This window comes from Primulina huaijiensis, chromosome 8 (assembly GCF_012295235.1).
Source record: "Primulina huaijiensis isolate GDHJ02 chromosome 8, ASM1229523v2, whole genome shotgun sequence".
Classification (NCBI taxonomy): domain Eukaryota; kingdom Viridiplantae; phylum Streptophyta; class Magnoliopsida; order Lamiales; family Gesneriaceae; genus Primulina; species Primulina huaijiensis.
The window spans coordinates 16,602,142-16,620,072 of NC_133313.1; the positions used below are offsets into that span (position 1 = coordinate 16,602,142).

Sequence of the window (17,931 nt, forward strand, 5' to 3'; positions counted from 1 at the left end):
AAATTAAATCACATGAGATTTAGTTAGATGTTTTTTTATATATATAATACGAAAATTTAAGCACATTTTACAAAATTAAATATTTAGATTTAAATATTTGAAATGTTATTTTGGATTTTTTTTTAAAAAAAACTGTACCAAAAGTGGTTTTCATTCAATCCACTTGTTTTATTAATACTAGTAAAAGATGCACAAGTGTTAGATTTGTTATTATTATTTTTAATTGATCAAATAATACAAAACAATTAACACGAAATTATTTCAATTTAGAAGAGTTGTTCGACTTAAAAGAGAAGTTTTGTTTATATTTTTTTCTATATAAAATATAGAGTGACTTGAGGAGGTTTTAATATGATAAGAAGATTAATTATGAAATTAAATATTTTGGTGTCTTCTAAATAGTTAATATGACGACCATATTTTTAATATGATAGTATATGTTATAGATAACGGGCTTAATGGGTACCCCAGTCTCAGGCTAGTGCCCATGGACTAAAATTTAACCATAAAATAAGTTTTGGTGGGCCTGATATTAAGTGGGTTTGGTTATTCTGAAATTATCAAATTTTTTTGTCAAAATTTTCATAAAAATATTTAAAAACAATCAAATTTCCATTAAAAAAAATAAAATTAACAGATCGAGTTTACAAAAAGGAAACGAAACTAACCGTATCAAATTGTAATATATATATATTACAATTTTGATATGTTGTCTACTAATTATGTCATATTTGTGCTTGCTAATGAAGTGACACTTAATTGCTGATCAGTTAAAAACATCTTATATTTTTGGCACTTACATAATTTCAAATTTCAAATATATTACTAGTTTTTTGTTTTAAAAAAAAATCAATTTTAATTATTTTTAATTCCATTTAGTTAGACATTATCAGTTGAACTGTTGACTTTTGTACATCTTAGAATTTATGTTGAGAGCTGACCTTTTGATAGACAATTTAAGGCCAATATAACATACTTGAAATCCTTTTGTTTCAATATATATACTATGAAGGTTTGATGCATTTTTACACGTGTAGGCTGATGTATTTTTAATGTTCTAACATGTTTGACAAAATTTAAGAACTCCATGTTTATATTTTAATATAATTATTGAGATATTTAACTTCTACTTTTTTTTAAGAAATTATAAATGAGCGATTCACAAACAAAATATAATTTGTGGACAACTGAAGAGAGCAATGAATTATTAAAACTCATGGTCGATGTTGCCATGAGAGGATGGCGTGATAAAAATGGGATGCTGAACAAAAGAACAGTGGAAAAAATATACTTCCTACTCTTAACTGAAAATTTGGGTGTGAAAAAACTTTCGCACAATATCAAAGTCGTTTGAAATGGTTCAAACAACGATACAATAATTATTATAAGCTTACACGTCATAGTTCTGGGTTTGGATGGGATCCTGAGACAAAGAAATTTACGGCTAATGATAAAGTATGGGATGAATATTTTAAGGTGAGAATCTCAAATTAGAATAATAAAATTTACATTTTTCAATTAAAATTATAATTATTTTTAACACTTGTTGCTTTTTGTTCTTTGACAGTCTAATCCTAAACATGAACATTATCGGACAAGCACTTTTGAAGATTATGAAGATTTGATAATTATATTTGGGAATGGAACAGCCACCGGAAAGTGTTCAATTGGATTAGGAGATGACACTAATGCGAGAACATTTGAGACTGAACAAAATAAAAGTACTAGCTTAATAGATTATTACATTTTTGATTACGATAGTGGTGAATTCATTTAAAGTGAAAGACAAGAGTCTTCATATCAGTGTCCACTTTATGAGGACTTTATTTCTCCATTACCTTCTCAACCAATTAGTTCAGAAGTTCCACCAGCCTAGTAAAACGAGATAGGATAGAGTTTGAAACAAAATCGAGCACATCAAAGAATCCTGACCAAGATATTATGCATAAGCTCTCTTACAACCTTGAGAAGGTAGATTCTAAGATTGAATCAGATAATGAAGCTCAACTGTCTTCATCTGCACAAGTTTATGAAGATGACAACTTTGATCAGTTATTTGATACTCAAGAACAAAAACGAGTAAAAGCTAATGCATGGAGGGATACCATAGCCAATTGAATGTGGAGCGATGCTGATCAAATTGTCAATAATAATTATATTTTATATATATATAAAAGTCTACTTATTATTTTGATTGTTCATTTAATAAAATTTTATTATGAACTTATAAAAATATTGTTCATTAATATGTTGAATTGACATAAAGAATTGAAAATTTGATTTTAATAAAATAGATAGTTCATTTGTCGTTTTTCACAAATTAAATTTATTTAACATTTAAGTAAGTAAAATTCATTTACATTTTCATAAATTAAAAAAATTTAAAATTGAAGAGGTTATACATGTCCAATAATTATTTAAAAGAAATTAATAAAAAAATAAACCACAATTATAAATTACAAAATTCATATAATTCAATGGAAAAGTTTACAAAAATCTACAAAAATCTTGAAAAAAAGTCTATAAGAGTCTATGAAATATATTTTACAATTCTATGAGATTCTATAAAAGTCAATCAAAATCCATCAACTCCACAAAAGTCCACCTTTTAAAAAAAGTCATTAAAAATCTTTAAAAGTATAGAATGAATACACCCCCTAAGATATATTATCAGATTGGAAATATATAAACTCAAAAAATTAACATGATATACATCTAGTAGTTTGATATTGTGAAATTAAATATACCATTTTTATTATTTTGTCGAAAACTTGTGGATATTAAAATTATATTGTAATTTTGGACATACTTTATCAAAAATAATTTGTAGTTGGAAGATATGAATTGTACAATTCACCACCAATTACACAATTCATTTAAAAAACACTCGTTATGGGTGAATGATTAGTTACCATTAAATAATCACAATTTGATAATTAGTTTTTCACGGTCTCATGTATCTCTATCTATGCTTACATTGAAAAATAATATTTTGATATAAAATAATACTTTTCGTGTATTGAGTTGAATTAGAGACTCGCCTCATAGAATTCCGTGAGACGATATTCTAGGAGTTTTGTTAACTGATAATTGCTTCCAAATAAAGAAAAAACTTGTGTGAGACGGTCTCGTGGGTCGTATTTTGTGAGACGGATTTCTTATTTGGATCATTTATGAAAACGTATTACTTTTAATGTTAAGAGTATTACTTTTTATTGTGAATATCGATAGGGTTGACCCGTCTCACAGATAAAGATTCGTGAGACCGTCTCACAAGAGATTTTTTCTCCAAATAATATCGAATCGTTTTATCTTAAAAATTTGTTTATCATAGTGATTATGAAACCAAAAAAAAATATTTATTGGAAACAATCACTTTATATAACCTTTCTAGAAAAAAAATTATAATTTTTCAAACTCGAGATTATCTTACATATATTTATATTTTCAAGTTAAAATCTAAATGAGCTTAGGCATTTTTTATATAATAATAATAATAATTAGGTGAATAAAATGTGTTTCAATAATTAAAAATGGTCAACTTTGTTTTAATTAATTAATAAGAAGTTAGGCCCATCCAGGAAGTACTAACATGGCCAAGCAAGCATTTAGCTAATTTTCTCCAACAGAAAGTCATCGTGCTCAGACTTGTTTTTTGTTTTATTATATGAATTTGAATCAAGATTTCAATTGTAACAAAACTCAGAACCCGGATCATAAATAGGAAAAACCCATTGAATTGGGTTTTTTTTTTGGAAATTCTGAAGAGAGTGATCGAGCCTTGGATTTAATTTCTTCTATGTTTCTTCAATCTTGTTGAGTGTCAGAGAAAATTGATTGTGGAAATTGAGAATGGCTTGGAACCCATTGAAGGAGGTGGCGCACTCCAAGCCATTGTTTCTGACTATTTACGCCACTGTGGTTATCGGAATTTTAGTTTCATCCTTCTATGTGTTTTCGGCAGTCTTCTCCAGTTCAGGGTCTTTCTCCTCTTCGTGGTTGTCCAGTTCAACTGCATACCGTAACGTAGGTATGACTTTTTTCTTTGCAAGGTTGGTTATTGAAAAGTGGACAATTTTATTGGGTTTTAGTATTTTCTGCTTTCATGCTTGTACTTGGATGGTGGTGTAGCTCTTAGACATTTCCTTGCATACACAAATACATACTTACACACATAAATATATGTGACTATGTGAGTGTTAACCTAGGTTCTTTGAAATTATCATAAGATTTCAAGGTTCTTTGAAATTAACAATGAGTAATATTTCATAGAATAAATCCCTAGTGTAAATAAAAAGAAAAAATATGAAGCCAACATAGAGCAATGCAAACTCGAATTGTAAACAAATACTTTATAAATTGAGCTTAACAAACATAATAAAGTAATGCAAGTTTTTTCATAGAAACAATTACCACCGTGAATAAAAAAAAAAATTGAAAAACCAGAAGCAGAGCAATTCAACTCAGAATTGAAACAAATACTTTATGGACATTTTCTATTAACGCACCAAACAGCAAGTTGCAGTAAATCGAAGTTGGAATTCTAACCTCTTTCATGATTTAACACGAAACCCATAAGCCTTTTTTCGTAAATTTTTTTCTTTCGAATGAACATATTTGAGTTTTAGGCAGTTATTGAGTTAAGTTTTTGGTGGAGTATTTCGGTCAATAGACTATTTTAATGAGAAGTTGTAGGATTGCGGTTATTCAATGAGAATTTGTTGGTTACAGACTTACAGATAATTTGAAGGAGAAGTTGGAAAATTGTGTTGCTTCCTTTGGAGGGTTTCGGTTGATTTGAGATGTGTGAAGGGTAATCTTGGGATATAGGAAAAGGCTTGACCAAAACAGTTCTTAAATGACTCTCTCACTTTATTAATAGTATAGATGTGAGTGTTACCTAGGAGAATGTATTGGTGATAGAGTTTGATAGTAGTAATAGCTTTGGGAAACAGGATAATCAATATTGGAGTATGCTGTCTTGATTCTGATGAATGTTGTGAGATTTTGACTGTGTTTTTTGTTCCACGAATTATTTGTTTCGGCGATATGAATTTTCTTTATTGTGATTTTTAGGAGGATTGTTGAGGGTTTGAAATTTGTCAAGACCACAATCTTTTAGTCAAAGGTTGAATCTTGATTGAGGGGTGGCTGTGAAAGTGTGTGCTTTAATAAGCCAATCGAGAAACATATGCACTCTATCCCTTGAAATTCCAACTTCATGAATTGGTTCCGTAGCACCTTTTGGGAAGTTAGAGTTTCTATAAAAGGTCCAATTGTCTTTAAATTCTCAGCTATTTTGCTGCACTGTATTTATTAGTTTTGTAGTAAATGCTGATCTGTCCGCTATTTTGTTTTTCCCGACAGACTTTGTGTGCATGTTAATCTTGCACTCATACAACAAGAGAACCATAGCAATCTGTTGAGCATTTTTTATGTGTACATTTGTACCTTTCTGTGGCACAATGAAAGCATCTCTATCATAGTAATGATTGCCAGTTTCTCTCAATACGTTTGTTTTATTATTTTATCTTTGATTCTCTCCCTGTTATTGAAGAACTTAGTTCTAGATTCGTTAATCAAACGGTTAATTCTTCTCAACGAGAAACGACGGCCAATGAAACACCAAGAAAACCTCTGAATCCCATTTGGAAGGCCCCTCCTCCTGGATCGAAAATGCCACTTCTGAATACCTTTCAGTTAACAAAGGAACTGGTTCAACTAAGAGCAAAGGATAACGTTATAGTGGTGACCTTTGGCAACTTTGCATTCATGGATTTTATTATGACTTGGGTTAAACACCTGTCAGATCTTGAAGTCGACAACTTCCTTGTTGGTAAGTTTTCTTCCGGCATTGAAGAATATTTTGCCATGTTAATTATTTCGTAGTCTAAGATAAGTAACTTCATGTACTCAGGTGCAATGGACACGAAGTTGTTGGAAGCTCTTTATTGGAAGGGTGTTCCGGTTTTCGACATGGGTAGTCACATGAGCACGATAGATGTTGGATGGGGTTCAACAACATTTCATAAGATGGGAAGAGAGAAGGTTATTCTGATTGATTCTATTTTACCTTATGGTGTTGAGTTACTGATGTGCGACACTGACATGGTCTGGTTAAAGGTAACCTTCACGATCAAGCACTTGCCTTATTCTATAAGCTCTTTCACGTGTTGCTCCTTGTGCCGCTTCATAATTTCTGACAGTTCTTAGATGAGGGCGTATGCGTTAGTCTTTTCATTGCTTTTAGATCTTACCCAAAGATTTTATATATTCTGTTACTGTTAAAAAGGGATCATTGTGAGCTTAAAATAAAATATATCTTTTAAATATTCTATTGAATTGAATTTCTCCTCGTTTGGGGTTCAGAAGTAGAAATTTGGATGCGAGCACTAGTTGGTTATTTTGATTACAACCCTATATTATTTAATTTTTCTCAGCGCACACACACATACATATACATACATACATATATTTATATTTAAAAACAATACAAATGAATAAAATTTTAAAAGTACATATAATGGATAAGCTTCTTTCTGACCACTGTTATAAAGTGACAAATTAACGTCCCAAATAAACAACCAAGTTGGGCCTAATTTCAACAAGAATAACTGTACAGTCTTTAATATAATCTAATGTTAGTATGCACGTGTATGCTTGTATATCTGTGGGCATGTTCCTATTTGATTTTCCATGCTCCATCTGCATGCTTACTTAATCTATTTGCTATTTCAAGTCTTAATGTTAGTTCCGATCCTTGTATACTGAGTAATATTCTCTCTATGGCTTAATGTACATGCACTTTATTGTGAACAGAATCCTCTTCCCTATCTTGCACGTTTCCCTGAAGCAGACGTTCTAACTTCCACCGATTTAGTTGCACCTACGGTTATTGATGACAGGTTGGATGACTGGAGACAAGGTACAAATTCCATGGACAAATAATATATTTTAGCTCTTTTTTTTTTTTTCCTTTATTGTCCTTTTTCCTGGGAATTGATTGTGATAGAGTAAGCTATGGTTTTAGAGTTTTAGAATGGGAGAAATTTGTTTAGCATGAAAAAATATTTATCGAACAAATTTCATCGTTCACATCTTTATCCAGTCTCTTTTTCAGGAATAATTTGAATGCTAATACTTGATCTACTATTTCATGATTTCTCATTTATCTTTTTTGTTTTTTACTGCAGGTTCTGCATATAACATAGGAATTTTTCACTGGAGACCAACTGACTCTTCAAAGAAATTAGCAAAAGAATGGAAAGAATTACTTATAGCAGATGAAAAAATATGGGATCAGAACGGGTTCAATGAACTTGTTCGGAGGCAGCTAGGGCCATCTGTAGATGAAGATAGTGGACTTGCATATGCTTACGATGGAAATCTTAAGCTGGGTCTCTTGCCATCAAGCATCTTTTGCAGCGGGCATACCTACTTTGTCCAGGTTTTTTTATATTTTTTGACATCCCCCACCCTTTTGATTGCAGATGTAAATAAAATAAAAATTTTAAGAGTCCAATTGGATAAACAATTTTATTTTGTCTTAACCTGATTTTATAAAGCTGAATGCATAGGTGCATCATACATTGAGGTTTAATAAATTGTTATGCTTCTTGGCAGGCCATGTATCAGCAACTGAGATTGGAGCCATATGCCGTGCATACCACATTCCAGTATGCTGGTACTGAGGGGAAGCGACATCGTTTACGTGAAGCCATGTTCTTCTATGATCCGCCAGAATACTATGACAAACCAGGTTCTTATTTTTTCGGCTCGCTACTTCAACTTCGAACAATTTCACGGTATCCAAAAAAAGTATAATAAATGTTTACTTTCTGGTCAGCTTCCTAACAAGTAGCTTGTATGTGAAAAAAAATAGTTAGTGAAACGAAGTTGCTATTGAATAGAGCCTTAGAACTAGCTACCTACTTTTTAGCCTACTGGCCTATCCATGCTTGCTTATTTAGGTTGTAGCATGCGCGTTTCTTGTAAACGAGAATTTTTATGCATTGAGTTTGTTCAACTTTAAAAACCCATTTAATGTATCTTCTGCTTGCAAGCGTAGGCTTTCTCATTCGAAGAACTTGATGTGTATGTATGATATTGGATTTCTTAAAAGGGAAAATGTCTCTTCGAACTGTACTGTGAACTAGGTTAAATTTTCTTTAGTTTCCATTTAATTTCCCTGTTTCTGAGACTAGGTTAAATTTTCTTTAGTTTCCATTTAATTTCCCTGTTTCTGAGTACTTCCATAAATACTCATGTTGTGCATCGTTTTCAACAATCCAATGCAGGAGGATTCCTGTCATTTAAACCCAGTATTCCAAAGAGCTTGATGTTAGATGGAGAGCATAGCATTGAGACACACTTTGCTCTCGTTAATTACCAAGTATGTGCATGTGGATTTTTTTATTTGTGTATGATTGTGAACCAACCCCATGTACTTCACTAATAACCAACAGATAATCTTCAGATCAAACAGATAAGGACTGCACTAGCCATTGCATCATTGTTGGGTCGCACACTGGTGAGAACTGCTAGAAACTTTGAACGTCATAAATCTGGCATACGCCTAGTTTGGAAAATATTTACTATATGTGGATGGAATAATCTTGAAAATTTTGTTCAGTAATTTAGCTGATCATTGTTACTTTCTCCTTTATTTGAACCACAAACTGTGACATGATACTTTATTTTCTCCCGTGAATTTTCATTTTTGTACGTTAGCTATCCTCAACACTTCCTGCAACAGCTGTTAGCCATTTCATGCCCCCATCATTGGTCTCATAAGTTCTGTAGAGTGAAGAGTTAGCAAAATATAGTAAAACCTCTATCTGGTCTTGCTGCATTGCGAATACTTTGTCTAAATATAGTCATCAAGCCAAATAGGTGTTGCACCAAGGTAATTAATGTTACAGTTAATTCTTTGTATTCCAAGACAATCCACATCTTTGATTTAGCTCATCGTCCATGTGCTCCTTAATCTATTGTACTCTTTCGTTTATATACATCATTATCTATAGGTGGGCATCCTTCTAGTTCACCGAAGGTGATTTCTCTGAGATGTAAAATGAGGCAGTTGCTAGTTGTGATGAAAGACGATCTACAAAATTAAAAGAGGGGGGGCCAGATGAGATTGGAAGCGGGTATTAGCAAGGTGGGAGACTTTATGGATTTTAAAGGGTGAAACTTGCAATATTAGATAATTACACCTAAAGTTCCAATTTCTTTTTGTTTTTGGGAGGTGATCGTACACTCTGCTGGGTTGTGAATTAGATACTTGAATTTGTGATTTCTTTCGGAGTTTGAACTAATTGCTCTCAAAGCCATTATGATTTGTGTATTATGAATTTAAGCCCCACCAACCTGGTATTCTTTCTGTTCTGGAGACTATGTGGATATAACTTTACTGTTCAAGATCTTAAAAAACCAATTGTATTGTATGTTACTGAACTTGAAACTTGATAAATTCCGACTTGTGGCCACATAACTTGGTTTTCTGATATTAGAATCTGCCATTGGTTATGAAATGTATGTATTTATACAGCGTCAGAATTTTTATCGGTCCACTTTTTGGTTGGCATGATACCAAAATCTCTCCTGTTTCCTATGGGTACTCTAGAAAAGGACATGTAATCTTGTGTACCAAACTTGATTTTTTTTCTTTTGCTTTGTAGAATTTATCTAGTTTATAAACACATGGTGCTATCGCGTATATCACATGATCGTTGTCTTGATTTGTGATTTAGGTGATGCCTCCCCTGTGGTGCAGGTTGGATAGGCTGTGGTTTGGACATCCAGGGATATTGCAGGGATCTTTGACTAGGCAACCATTTTTATGTCCTTTGGATCACATATTCGAGGTATTGATATTATCACATCTGATGTTTCCACCCCTGCTTACATTAATATGTTTATGAAGACATACATATGAATCTTGACAAAACGCATAATGTAATTGTTCAAAGCTCTCTCAAAATAAAAGTAACATGGACAAAAAGCATAGGAATGTAGGTTGAGTTATGGATTTTATTTTGAAGATTATTTTTTACAAATTCAGTATTGTCATTCTCCGGCATCCTTTTTCGCTGAATTTTATCTTGACAATATATTTTTTTTGAACGCTTAAATTTTCATTCTAATTATCTATTGCTTAATCTGCGCTACTGTATTAACTATTAAGTACAAAACCTATTATGTAGCCACTATCTTTGTATACCCGATATACAATGTTAAAAATAATTTTTTAACGAAATTATTCAAGCGACAACACTGATAACTTTGTAATACTCAACGAAAGGAATTGACAAAATATTCGAACTTAGCAAATTCGAGTGCCTGGATAGTTTCTATGATGCCGTCTTCATGAATGTTCATATGCAGGTTAACGTGATGCTAAAGGACCTTCCAGAGGAGGAATTTGGAGCTAATATTGATATCAGGGAATATTCGTTCCTCGAAAATCCGTCTCTACCGAATCAGGTCCACATTGTGTTCCTAGACAGAACATGTTCTAACTTCTATTTTGTTCTCTGCTCAAGTAAAACGCCCCTCTCTTATTTCAGGTGAGAGAATCTTGGCTCGATGTGCACCTTTGTCAACAAAGATCCAATGATTGTGAAGTTTCCAACAGAACTAGTCAAACCGGAATTCTCAAGTTTCCTAAGCAGAGCACAGAGGAAACTGTAAGTTGAATTCGGACATTGATTCTTAACCTTGTTTATATCCCCCCACATTCTATGGCTGAGCCATAAAAACGAAACTAAAGCCGGAAAATTCATAGGAGAAACATTAAAGTTCTTTGTAATCTCATAAATTTGTTCTTACTGAACAGTTCAAGACGGTATTCTCATCCTTCAAGGATGTCAAAGTCATCCAATTCTCATCAATGCAAGATGCCTTCTTTGGTTTCACTGATAAGGCATGTTTTCTGTTTCTCATTAATATCACTTTTGACCATTATTTGGATAGATATATAACGTGTATATATATTTCGGTGACCAGACAAGGGAGGAAAAATTTAGGAAGCGTGTAAAACGATACACGGGTATCTGGTGTTGCGTACAAGATCACCATCCAGGTCATATATATTACGACGTGTATTGGGACGAAAAACCGGGTTGGAAACCCATACCTCCCCAGACTTCAGCAGATGATCACCCACCCTTCTGAGGCTTCGTTTAAGAGTTTGTACATGCTATATATCATATATCTGAAACAGAGGAGAAAGGTGAGTGTCCAGAAAGCAAACTCGATAGCCGGGTCGAGACAAACCTTCGGGTTGATGTTTAACCCATGTCATTTATTTATATATTTCACTCATTATTCTAGATAAATGATCGACTACGACATTTTCTTTCCACTTTTTATCTTTAATTATAATATCAAATTCTTGTAAATATAAGATCCACCGTATTAATCTTGACTTAGCATCTTGTTCATTTGATAAATATTGTACACAATAGTATGACGAAAATGGTAACATTGAAAAGCATAGGCTTCAGAATAAGAGAAGTAAGGATATTTCGATATCAAAGAAATTTTTTGTTGTTCCCAGTTCAGATCATTACTTTGTGATTTTTTAAGTCTAATTTTATGATTTTAGGAGGAACAAAAAATTGAAATAACCTCTTTAATATTCCCAAAGATGAACAATACATTACCAGATTTATTGAAAACGAAGACCGTCGAATTGTGGAAACAACTTGAAAAGGTGTTTCTGATAAATAAATAATATGATCTAATTTATGATTTAACATTGTTTCACTGATTTTTAAGAGATTTTAGAACAATAAATCGGGGCAGGAATGTAAAAACTTGAATTCATGTTGCTTATCAATCAAGATCGAATGTGAACAATATTCCCCAAAGAGAAAATAAGATTAAAAAAGTAATAGGGTACACGGTGGCTTTCAACAAGTTAAAATTAGAAACAAGAGAAAAAATAGAAAACAAAAGGCAAAACCCCAGTTCTTTACCTCTCGAAAAAGCATATCAGTTCATCGAAATCGATTCGTAACCTTCACTATCACAAATTGAAACATATTCCGATCGACCATTGGAACTCAAAAGTGAAGTTCGGAGAGCCAGTTAAACATCTCATCGTAGGCCACAAGAGGTGGCTGATGAGTATTTCCAACTATTGTTTGTGAATTGATTTAGTCATCCAAATTGGTACTCTTGGAGATAGGCTCGGCTCACTCTCGATAGCCTGGGAGAATTCAAACCAGTGCTAATTAAAGTTTTAAAGATTGTAATTGCTAGATATGTGGAACAATATATCATATTTCTACCGACTGTCCAAAAAATGATAGAAATGAGATAAAATGCTTTGAACCAACTTTAGATGTTAAAAAAATGGTTTATTATCAAGATTTAGTTCAAGTATATTAGTTTGAAGATATTGTTTCAGATGAGTGTATATATGAAGAAAAAGAAATATTGAGTCATGAATAATAAGATGGAACATAATCATAATCTGACCGAAAACGATATGTTTTGACACGAAACACATGATGACTTGTGTGATTTTTTTAACCAGGTAACAATATCTCATAAATTAGTTCAAAAGTTCATGAGAGAAAATCATATCCTACAAATATATCAAGGCCATCTGCAAGACATGTAGAAAAATTCTTAGGAAATTTTAGCCTAAGAAATAAAAAAACATCATCTAATCTATAAAGTTTCCGGAAAGAAAATGACAATCCCAATAAAAACTTAGAGGAAATAGGATGTAGATACAATTAAGTCCTTCTAAAGAAATCAAGGAGAAATTGCTAATACTAAAAATAGAAGTCGCACAAACCATGTCATAGTTTCATATCGGAGCAATCCAGATTATGATAAAAGCTATTTTTAAAGAAAGAATAGATCCACCTATTGACATTGTTATATGCGATAAACGAATGAGTAATCTTCGAGATTAAATATTGGGAACAATCTCATGAAATCTATGCACAGGAAAAATTGTATGAATAATTTACCAAAAAATTGCCTACAAGCTGATAGATTGATATTTCAGCCGATCTTTAACATTACATCAAAATATCAAAGAAAAGAGGATGATGAAATATTGTAATAGACCATATTCTATCACCTATCAAATTTCATGTGCTTTATTTAATACACATCACTCAGAATTATTTATTAGAAATGAGTTTATTGAAATACCAGAAATATTTGGAAAAGTTGATCAGACAGTTTCTCCAGAAAGAATCAAGTTTCATTTAATACAGGAAACATATATTCAGATCAAAGACAAAATGATTACACAAAAGAATAAAAAACTTAGACTGGAATCAAGAAAACTGTCTTTTCAAGGAGATATAATAATAAGTCATAGGTTGGAAAAAAACACATGTAGAGGAAGCCCAACATGTACTAAAAAAATTTTCGACAATAAAAAAGCTTAGATGTCTGGATGGGTGGAGAGAAATCGAAATAGTATTTGATATTATAAGACAAAGAAATCAATTTTCTTCTTATACTATATACTATTTGGAACAACCTTTGACAGAAACTTCCTAAGGAATTATCAATATTTGTGAACTGGGAGTTCATATCAAAGGAATCTCTGAAAAAGAACCAGATCAATTGGTTATTGGGCTATAGTTTCTCGAAGAAGACAAACCTTTGAAACATCTAAAGAATGGAATGAAATTCATGGTAGATGATAGAACATGGAAAATCCAATGATCACGGGCTCATTCTCGATATACATCCCAGTAGGGATATTAACATAATAAAGCAGAATATTTTGCTGCTTATATTGATTCTGGAACGGAAATCTATACAACAAAAATATGAGTGTTTCCAAAAGAATTGGGAGAAGAACTATCCCATATGGCTAGATGAGATTTCTCCAAAAGAATCTTAATTTTACGTAAAAGGATTAAGATGACATAAATATTAATCGAAAACACCTTGGTACAAGGTGAAAACACCATCAATTTATTTTCATAATACAGGAGTAGACATTCTGCTAGGAAATAATTTCTTGCAAATATTCAAATATTATACACAAGAAAATGAAACTAAAAAATTAATGTTCAAAACACCATGTGATCACAAAGTAATAATCCAGAGACTAAGAGAGGTATTTTACAGTCACTTGTTAATCCAATTTCGCAGCAACCGTGGAGGTTATTGAGATAGAATCGAATCTAAACCCAATAAGACTAGATATTGAGATGTCAAGCTTTGTGTCAAAATTATATTTTTGATGTTGTTATTATTAAATTTCATTAAAATATTCTTGCATATTTATTAAAAAAGAGATGTACATCGCTAATATCGATGTCATCATGAAAATGTATAGGCATTTGAGGGAACACCTTGAAATGCAGTGCCTCGAGTTCAATAAGCTTGACCTAAATACAGAAGTTGCGGATAAGCTACAACAACTTGATAAAATCATTGTTTCTGATTGAATAACAAGTTGTTTACAAGCTTATACTCAGCTATATTATGTATTGCAAAAGTCGGTCCTCCAGGTTATTGAATAGCCACTGGTTTCCAAAATCGATAATTTTCGAGTACATGGCTATATACCTGGAGCAGGATATTCAAATACCCATAGAACAAGTGCTAAGTCGGGATCATCTTTAGATGAGTCGATCAAAGTAGAAATTGAAGCTCCAGATCCTTATCTCGAGGCTTCAATTCAACCATTCACCCCGGAGATTGAAGAAGGAGAGATCAACCTTAGATCTCAAAATGACAAGGGAAAATCTAATGTTTGTACTAACGAGCTTATAGTTTCTCTATTTCAGGTATATTAACAGTACTGAGAGAAATTGAAAACAATAATAGACATCAACCCAATCACAATTCGAGTTGATGTAGCAGAAAAGTATCATAAGATATTGATGAAACCAAATTCATTCCCTAAGAAGGTAAAAATATGGTATGAATTTGGGGCTCTTGCATCAGTTTATATTACATCACACTGCTTCCTGGAAATCTCAACACAACCAAAATAGATTCAGGAAGTTGTTTATGAAACATGATCAAATAATTATTATTTGTCAAGAGGAGATATTCTGAATCTTTACATTTTTAGTACAACACCAAAATCAGCCGAGATATGCTCTCATGAAGCCTTTCACTTCATCAAGTTGAGAAGACCAGACATAAACATTCAGAAGTTCATCAAGGATCTTCCGGATAATGAAACACCTCTTGTTTTTATCAATTACTAAAGACGACATCTCCACTAAACGAGCATGAGGCTTATGTGTCTATCTAACATAGATGGACAAAGTCAAGTTTTCATTTAAGTTTTATCAAAATTCTGTAAATGAATCTTTTCTGTTAAATACCATGACAAGAAAAACTACAAGCTTTGCAGAAAAATATTTGAAAAGAAAAAAAATCTTTTGTGGAACAGCAAGCTGCTGGGGAGTAAAGAAACTCGTCGGAAATTTTACAATATGGCTCATGTGGGAAGATGGTCAGAAAGAATCTGTCCAGAATACCCAAACCAGAAAGAGCCGGAATTGGGGAAAGATTTTCGGCTAAGATCTAACCGAAAACAAAATATGGAGACAAGTCCAAGCGGTGAAGATCCACACAAGCCACGTTTTTCCTAGGACTATACAAAAACAAAAGATTCCTCGACAAAGGTAAAGAAGACATGCAATCCAACCACTCCATTAGTACTACTAACTAGTGGTACACCAACTAAAAAATGTTGTCGGCCACAACTGAAAAAGAAATTCACAAATTTGAAGTCCGACTTTCAAAGCCACCGAGACTTATATATATGTCATGACCGAAAGAAGATGAAAGTATCATTCAACCTCTTCACTTTTCTTTCAAATAAAATTTGTAATATTTTCAGTTTATGTGTATTGTAATTCCAGCTATTATAAGTAGCTAAAAAATTTTCTCCTCATCTACAGGATGTTACTATATAATAATATGTTGTATGTTTGAATAAAAGAACAAAGGCTTACTACCCCTCTCACTTTCAAAATTAAACTTCTTATACACCATGAGATATGAAATGATATAGGATTGTGCTTAGTGTTGTCGAAGATATCTACGTCAGGAACTATATGTTGTGACTGCGTGGTTAGGCTGTGAGGAGCAGTCTGTAAAACTTGGTGGATACAACTCAACAACATTCCGGCCAAAGAGGTAAAACAGCTAACTTATTAGGCTGGAAACCTTGCGTGGTCCTATGTATTTGGGCAGACTCGATAAGTATAACAACGTTACGTACCCAAATAAGGGTTCAAGGATAATTTTGCAAAATCTTAAATATAGTAGGGAGTTAAACTAACTTTTAATGAACACGAGAGTAAATTCTAAATGAAACTAGAGTTTGGAGATTTATTTGAAATTTGTCCTTAAATTAATTAATTAATATTATTAAACAGAATTCATATCTAAGATCAAGATAGCTCACACTCCTTCTATTTGCACAGTTGGTAATGATTTCACGTTCTAGAAAATGAATAAATTGTTTAGGAATACTTGAATATATGTACTCAGATAGCAGTATTATTTATTTCCTTGTGACTTTCTCAAATGATATATTGCAGCAGAATTATGTTGTTTTATCTTGGGTATATGTCAAACGAAATTCAAAAGAACATTCCCAGTGAAGGATCAAATAAGCCACAACTCTTGTTTATCCACAATAAAGCATCAATGTAAAACGGGATACAGCTCTTTAATTCATCCATAAATCACACACTAAAAATCCATCATGTTTTCACCCCCCAAAGACAAGCAAATAATGTCGCATTTTATTCATAACATTGTATATTCGCAATAACCCGCGATAACTTTGGAGTAAACAGATTACTTCCATTTCTTGAATTTCCCTCCAGAGTGTTTTCCCTTGTGCTTGCCGAATTTCCCATGCTTCCCAAATTTTCCATGCTTTCCATGCTTGAACTTTCCGCCATGCATAGCGTTTCCATAGCCAAAGTGACCACCACCACCACCGTGGCCAGAGTGGCCTCCATGTGCCAGATGTGAAACTCCATAGGCGGCGGCTGCTGCTGCTGCGCCACCAGCCAGCATTCCTCCCATCCCACCAGAACCTGGAGACATAAAAGATCACATTTAAAAGCAATTCAACATGTTAAATAAGAACTTGAATAGAAAAATCTCGCGCATCTTTTGACAAGAGTTGTCCTTTTTCTCTTTTTTTGGCAACTGCTTCTCGTGATTATTGTTTAGTTATTAATCTACAGTCATTAATTAACTTCACAGAGAAAGAACTTAATGAGCGGCATTCACTTTGTATAGAGAGGGCTTGACAAACTTATGCTAATGCACTCTTGTTCCATGATTTGAAAGATGTTAGATTATTATATATTTTAAATCAGGTTTGACGTACGTTATTAAGATTAGGATATATTTTTACTTTACTTCATTGTTGTGCAAATGCTTTCACTATTATAATTGGACCACATACTTTGAGATAATAAAAACTACAGAGTTACTTCACCATATAGAGTATCAAGGACATGAACAAATAAATCTATAGTCGGCAACACACCTGAGTGGTGACCACCTGAGTGATGAGGGGCAGACGAACCAGGATAACCTCCTGGGGGATACCCTTGTGGTGGATATCCTCCTTGAGGCGGATAGCCTGATGGTGGATATCCTCCGTGGGGTGGATAACCGGATGGCGGATAGCCTCCTTGTGGAGGATAGCCTTGGGGTGGATAACCTTGTGGAGGATGGTGTCCCGATGGATTATGTCCACCGGCTACAGCATGAGCCAGATTCGATAAAAGCCCCTTATCAGTTTCATCATGTCGATCCTTGTCCTTACCACCTCCCATTTTTCAATTAATCTAGATCAAGCTACGTGACCTGCAAGATCAGAATGTATACATACATCAATAAAACATTGGATGTTACAAGTTCAAGAACATGGTTAAATTAACTCAACATCAAAGA

At 32.9% G+C, this 17,931-nt stretch overlaps 2 protein-coding genes across 4 annotated transcripts; one reads left to right on the plus strand and one right to left on the minus strand.

Annotated features, from left to right (window-relative positions):
- Window positions 1-3,586: 3,586 nt before the first annotated feature.
- On the plus strand, window positions 3,587-11,326 carry LOC140982828 (arabinosyltransferase XEG113-like). 2 transcript variants are annotated; one of them, XM_073449573.1, is made up of 13 exons: window positions 3,587-4,030; window positions 5,558-5,836; window positions 5,918-6,123; window positions 6,820-6,925; window positions 7,194-7,447; window positions 7,624-7,759; window positions 8,298-8,392; window positions 8,477-8,530; window positions 9,753-9,866; window positions 10,387-10,485; window positions 10,569-10,688; window positions 10,838-10,924; window positions 11,008-11,326. In XM_073449573.1, the coding sequence occupies exons 1-13, from the start codon at window positions 3,853-3,855 to the stop codon at window positions 11,173-11,175; spliced, it is 1,896 nt and encodes a 631-aa protein (XP_073305674.1). In that variant the 5' UTR covers window positions 3,587-3,852; the 3' UTR covers window positions 11,176-11,326. The 2 variants fall into 2 exon arrangements, with proteins under 2 accessions (XP_073305674.1, XP_073305675.1); XM_073449574.1 differs by having other exon boundaries at window positions 3,913-4,030; window positions 5,565-5,836.
- A 5,268-nt stretch (window positions 11,327-16,594) lies between these two features.
- Window positions 16,595-17,813, minus strand: LOC140983378 (uncharacterized). 2 transcript variants are annotated; one of them, XM_073450416.1, is made up of 2 exons: window positions 17,537-17,813; window positions 16,595-17,060 (listed from the first exon to the last, which is right to left on the minus strand). In XM_073450416.1, exons 1-2 carry the CDS (start codon window positions 17,811-17,813, stop codon window positions 16,816-16,818), a joined length of 522 nt encoding a protein of 173 aa, XP_073306517.1. In that variant the 3' UTR covers window positions 16,595-16,815. The 2 variants fall into 2 exon arrangements, with proteins under 2 accessions (XP_073306517.1, XP_073306516.1); XM_073450415.1 differs by having other exon boundaries at window positions 17,522-17,813.
- Window positions 17,814-17,931: the final 118 nt, after the last annotated feature.

Bases quoted from the DNA above. Each gene is read 5' to 3' on its own strand.
- LOC140982828 (XM_073449573.1), top strand. From the start codon at position 3,853: ATGGCTTGGAACCCATTGAAGGAGGTGGCGCACTCCAAGCCATTGTTT. The intron at 6,926-7,193 runs GTACAAATTCCA...TTTTTACTGCAG, and splicing joins GTTGGATGACTGGAGACAAG to GTTCTGCATATAACATAGGA. The intron at 8,531-9,752 runs GTGAGAACTGCT...TTTGTGATTTAG, and splicing joins CATTGTTGGGTCGCACACTG to GTGATGCCTCCCCTGTGGTG.
- LOC140983378 (XM_073450415.1), bottom strand. From the start codon at position 17,813: ATGGGAGGTGGTAAGGACAAGGATCGACATGATGAAACTGATAAGGGG. The intron at 17,061-17,521 runs GTGTGTTGCCGA...TTATGTCTCCAG, and splicing joins CTCAGGTGGTCACCACTCAG to GTTCTGGTGGGATGGGAGGA.